The sequence below is a fragment of the Acanthisitta chloris genome, unplaced genomic scaffold (assembly GCF_000695815.1).
Source record: "Acanthisitta chloris isolate BGI_N310 unplaced genomic scaffold, ASM69581v1 scaffold39956, whole genome shotgun sequence".
NCBI classification, from domain to species: Eukaryota; Metazoa; Chordata; class Aves; order Passeriformes; family Acanthisittidae; genus Acanthisitta; species Acanthisitta chloris.
The window spans coordinates 9,228-15,152 of record NW_008677232.1 but is presented as its reverse complement, the minus strand read 5'-3'; the positions used below and the strand labels follow the sequence as shown (position 1 = coordinate 15,152).

General features: G+C 41.8%; 1 protein-coding gene across 1 annotated transcript in view; it reads left to right on the top strand.

Moving 5' to 3' along the window:
* Window positions 1-62: 62 nt before the first annotated feature.
* LOC103803839 (RING-box protein 1-like) overlaps window positions 63-5,925 on the top strand; it is a gene marked incomplete at its 5' end in the record, with an annotated part of 9,526 nt that continues 3,663 nt past the window's right edge. The window contains 2 exons of the mRNA XM_009076416.1: window positions 63-236; window positions 595-673. Of these exons, the coding sequence (XP_009074664.1) occupies window positions 63-236; window positions 595-673 (253 nt within the window). The remainder of the gene's footprint in view (window positions 237-594; window positions 674-5,925) is intronic.

The window sequence follows — 5,925 nt, the reverse complement described above, 5'->3', positions numbered from 1 at the left end:
AAAGTCTTCAAAAAGATAATGTGGTAGTAGTTTGAAATTTTTATACCCAGCCTTGCCAATAGGTTGTGGCCTGTTACCCTTTTGTGGAGGAGATTGTTCAGGACTCAGCACAGGGTAGAGACAAATATTTAGTTCTTGACCCCATCTGCGCTGGGGGATCATCACTAGAAGAACTGCTGCAAATAATGGAAGTTCCACTTAACAAAATGGCATCTGAATGGGCCTCTTTTTCCAAGGTACTGTCCTTTCCATCAGAATTGAGCATGTGGCATGAGCTGCATCCTTGCCTTTGGATCTTGGATAGAAATTCAAGGTTGTTTCAGGAAAAAAAGGGAACCATGGGAGTTATCTTGTTGCTGAAGTGGGAAGGAGGCATTGAGTCTGGGAAGTTTGTGAGAGGAAGGTATCACTGCTTTCTGGTAACCTGAACTCATGATAAAGTTTTACTCTGGACCTCTAAGATTATCTTTTTTAACTATCCCAGCTTTTCTATTTGAAAAATACACTGGATCTTGAGGAATAACAAGGATTTCTGCCCACTGTAAATCAAATCAAACCCATGTTTTTTTCTCTTTTTTTTTTTTTCCCCTCTAGTGGAATGCAGTAGCTCTGTGGGCATGGGACATTGTGGTTGATAACTGTGCCATTTGCAGGAACCACATTATGGATCTATGTAAGTAAATGTTGGGGGACACAGTTGACAGTTTTGACTTGTTGTGTGATGCACAGCTGAAATGTCCCCAGGCTGAGGGTATAATTCAGCACATGGAGCTTTCAGTGAGTGAACTAAGTCTTCTCCTAAGATCTATTTTATGTAACACTGATGTCCTGTAATCTCTCTTTGTGACCTCTGCCACCACACTGCTTTTCCCTCACCCTTTCCTTGTAAAGTCACTTGATACCACACCAGTACGAGATGATGTTGTTGAGTGTATTTTGGAAGCAACAAAGAGGCAAAGGAGTAAAGTGCCACGAGGAACTGAAATTATTCAGTCAACAGGTATTGCTCACAATGATAGTTACTGGGTTTTAGAGTCATGAAGGTTGGTATGAGTGTCAACTTTTTGATGACACTCATTAAGATAAAGTCTCATAACACTCTGTGTCTGACCAGGAAAGACATGGACCAGCAAATTAATTTGATTCCTCACATGGACCAGCAAATTCATTTGACTCCTCATTCTACAAAACCTACCTTGCCTAACTGAGTTAGTACATGTTATAGTAGGGGGAATTTTTGTAGCCACCTAAAGAATTAATTGTTCATTTACAAAGGGGAGCAATAGAATGCCAAAATAAAAACCAGTGCATTTCTAGTATTGGTTTGAGGTTTTTTTTTTTTGGTATATAATCTTGATGGTTCATTTCTATCATGAAATGCATGAAGTCACTGATTTCAGTCCCTTAAACTGTTCAGTGCAAACCCCTTTTTTCCCCCCTCAAAACTGACAAGATAGTGTTGGCACAGTAACAGTCCACCTTGTTTCAGTTGTGAGGGACAGAAGGCCTTTTAATACACACCAGACAGAAATTTGCCTGTGTTACTAAAATATGAGAATGGTGGAAAACCCCAGAACAAGCACAGGTACAACTGCAGTGCCTGGGGATGGCCTGTCAATAGGCCTGTGTGAAAATAAAATGTTTCACCACCTAGTGAGAGATGCACCTGATTTGACATTGTATTTAACCAGTAACTACAAAACTATTTTAAGAAGTTTTGGTTTGGTTATTTTTAATAAAGAGAAAGCACACTATAACACACAGAAAAGGAGTTAACCAAGTTCACTTCTCTTCTTTGGGACAGGTGTGTTTGTATTTTGAGCCAGCTACTGCTTGTCCATACCCCAGTTTATTCTTGCTTGTTAGAAAGGGAATGACACTGGCACAGGTTTCTCAGGGACATGGTGGCTGCCCCAGCCCTGGCAGTGTTCAAAGCCAGGTTGGATGAAACCTTGAACAACCTGATCTAGTGAGGAGGTGTCCCTGCCCATGGCAGGGGGGGGGGACTAGATGATCTGTAAGGTCCATTCCAACCCCTAAATTCTATAATTCTGTGAGAACACTAAAGAGAACAGGGAGGTCCTGTGATGTATAGATTTCCTTTCAACTGCCTCTAACCTGCACTACCTTGGAAAGCAGTTTCTCAAGGAGGTGGACACTGGACTGCTACTTATTCTCTCAGGTCAGTGATCTATTGGAGAGGAAAAGATGTTGCTGACAGGCAAATGGAACTTCAAAGATTTGTTGAAACATAAAATACATTTATAGGATTTACAAATGTATAGAATAAATATATAAAATCCTGTATGCAGGATAATTATTCACAGTAAGTGGGATATGTTGTATGACAGTGGGTGCTGCTGTGTCTCATTCTATGAATCTATCTCAAAATTAACAGTGCCTTCCATAACAGACCAAATGCAGACTCATGTATTTGCTATGTTTTTATAAACAGCAAAGAGAACATATGGGGATGAAGGAGAGATGTGGAGGAGCTGGAAGGAGCGTGGACAGCTGTTAACTTTCCAGCAGTGAATTTCATTTATCAGGTCTTAAAAAACAAGTGTTTTAAAAAGTCCTACACAAATGTGTGTGGAGTTGAGTATATAGGTAGATTAGGAAAAACAGTGAAGGGAACAGGCATAGATAATTTTTTTTAGTTGCTCAAGCATGACATATTAATTTGTGTATCAGCAGTGTTATGAAAAGCCTGGACTGCAAATGACAGACCAAAATTGACAGTGTACAGAGTAGAAGGGATATCTAAATTGGTGTTCCGAGATCAGTGTTGGCTCTGGATTTACTTACTTCCTTGTTACAGATCATTAATGTTGTTAAACAACCCTTTAATTAGATTTTCAAACATAAGATGTGAAGTGATGGCAAATTGAGAAAAAATTAATAGAATATTCAGGCAAGAACAACACAAGATTCAATTTGAGAAAATGCAGGATACAAATGTCTCCCTCTCCTAGTGACAAAGAGAAACCATGACTGGGAAAACATTAGAAGAGTGATAAGTAACTCCAGCCATGCTAAGGGAAGTTTAGTCGCATTATAAAGTCAGGCATCAATGTCAGGGTGTCACAGAGTTCTCCTCATGCATGTGCCTTATGACTTGCTAATAATGGTCAAAGGATTCCCCCTGCCCTCAGTTTAGTTTATATTCAGTGTGCAGAAGGAATGAGCAGATTTTCAGTGTGCTTGTTTCATTCTTCTCTAGGAAGATCTAGGTCCTGTTTAGATTTTACATTAGCCTCTCTTCAAAGACTTGTTCCCTGGTGCTGTCACTGCAACGTGGGAAGTTGGGGCTGTCAACTAAGCACTGTGTTTAGTATATTGGTCTTCTGGTCTAAAATGTGGAATGTAAGGTGACTGGTATAGTTTTGAGCTGAGTAAAATGTGCCATCAAAATACTGTCCCCTTGCTTGGACAGCCAGATGCAAAGTACCACGTTTGATATTCCACTTTCACAAAGATGATAGAATCATAGAGTTTAAGGGTTGGAATGGACCTTAGAGATCATCTAGTCCCCACCCCCTGCCATGGGCAGGGACACCCCTCACCAGAGCAGATTGCTGAAGGCCTCATCCAGCCTGGCCTTGAACACTGCCAGGGTTGGGGCAGCCACAGCCTCCCTGGGCAACCTGTGCCAGTGTCTCACCACCCTTGTAGTACATCTAACCTAGACTTTCCCTCCTTCAGTTTGAACCCATTACCCCTTGTCCTATCACTGCAGTTCCTAGCAAAGAGTCCCTCTCTGGCTCCTTTGTAGGCCCTTCAGATATTGAAAAGTTGCTATGAGGTTTCCACACAGTCTTCTCCAGGCTGAACAGCCCCAACTCCCTCAGCCTGTCCTCATAGGGGAGATGCTCCAGTCCTCTTATCAGCTTTGTGGCCTCCTCTGGACTTGCTCCAACAGTTCCATGTCCTTTTTGTGTTGAGGGCACCAGAATTGCAATCAGTATTCCAGGTGGGGTCTCACCTGTAGTAGAGGGGATGGGGGAGAGTAGAGTAGAGGGGAAGAATCACATCTTGAAGATATAAATGTGTTGTATAGGATCCAGAGAAGAGTCTCAAGATGCTTAATAGGTTGAATGGTTTTGGATTAATGAGAAGAGTTAAAAGAACAGAACTAAGTGTATATACTTTGCCAAGTCAGGAGTGGAAGATGATAGCTGTGTACGTGTATTTTGGAAGAGTGATACTAACAGAAAATACTCAGAGTCATACCAGGGGGGTGTAAGCAGAAGGAATCATGTGATGATGTGATGTAGGGGAACTTATAACAAGTATTTAGTAAAATCTGCAGATAACTCCTAAGAAACTGAAGAGAATTGCGAGGGGAAAATTCTGAAGTTTGAAAAAGTAAATTGAAGAGCTCATTTTGCATTTTGGGAGACTAGGCTAGACTAGATTATTTTAGTTGGAAGGGACCTACAACAATCATCTGTTCCAACAGCCTGACTGCTTCAGGGCTGACCAAAACTTAAAGCATCTTAAGGGACTCTCAAACACTGACAGACTTGGAGTGTTGACCACCTCTCTAGGAAGCCTCTTCCAGTGTTGGCCCAACTTCTTGGTAAAGAAAGGCTTCCAAATGTCCAGACTAAACCTCCCCTGGTGCAGGTTTGCACCATTCCCATGCATCCTATCACTGGATACCAGGGAGAAGAGCTCAGCACCTCAGGGCAGCTGCTTCTCCTAGGACAAGTAGCAAGTGTCCTTAAGTTTATTAGCCTGGTTGTTTTTTCTGTCTGTTTTCTGTGTGAGTACACGATGTGTTCTGTTAGCCAAACCATGTGTACTTATTTCTCTTCTTCCCAATAACTCCATCCCTTCATGACAGTTTTAGGAGGCAGCACATAAAGAGAAAGGGGAATCCTACACAGTGGTTACCCTTGCTCAAGCAGAAACTGATTTGAAGAGCTCTTATCAAATTTAGCAGTGCAGTGGGCTGTTACTGTAGCTGCAGACAAAAGAGATGCCCTTTACCTCTGTTGCCTGCTGTTGTGGCTGCTTAAGTCTTCAGATGCTTTTCTTGTTAGGTGATTATACAGATGTCTGCAATAGCAAATGTATAGGAAGAGAGGTGGTTCTTACGATGCCAAGATTCAGAAGCTGTCATTATATAAGATGCATTTCTGTAACTCCCTGAGTTGAAATGCTTCCACTGCATCTTTCACAACTATTTACAGGTATTTCAGGTTTCAGCTGTGTCTTTCTGCCCTCACCTCCAGACACTCTGTCAAAAACAAGGCAACAGAAGAGTTGTTCAGTATTCCTCCAGTACCTGCTGCTGTCTGACTCTTACTGCTTCTTTTGGGTCAGCAGATGGTAAATAGCTTCTCTTTCCTTCAAGAGCCAGAATCATCAGCATTCACTGTCTGACAGAGATTGTTCATGTATTTTATTTCTTCGTTGATATATTGTCCTTTTCTGAACCGAGGCAAGTAGGAAACCAAATAGTGCATCAGCTTTTGAAAGGTCCTTTTTCTGGCAGCTAAGGCAGCAGTGCCAGCAGTAGTCTCCAGCCTGCTTGCTGAGGGAGTGAGATCTGGGTGTCTTGTTGGAAGGGCCTTACAGCACCACCAGAGAACTCCTCTTTAGCTATTTCCACACTGGCTCTGGATTTGGAGCCAGTTCATCTGTCCTCTTAAGATTTTTGGGGCTGTCATGCTTTAAACTGTATTTGCTTATCAGTGAATGTTTGAATAACACTGAAATGAATTTCAGTGCTGCTTCTCTTCCTTACCTAAACCACCTTTCTTCCCTCTCACTCCCAGGAAAACTGCAGATTCCTTTAAAGTCTGCCAAAAAAATTGTGTTCCAAAGCATACAGCTCACAGGTTAGGGCCACTCAGAGAGGGGAAAAAAATGAGAAAATGACATAAAAATGGGCAAGATGGACTTTATGTCCAATAT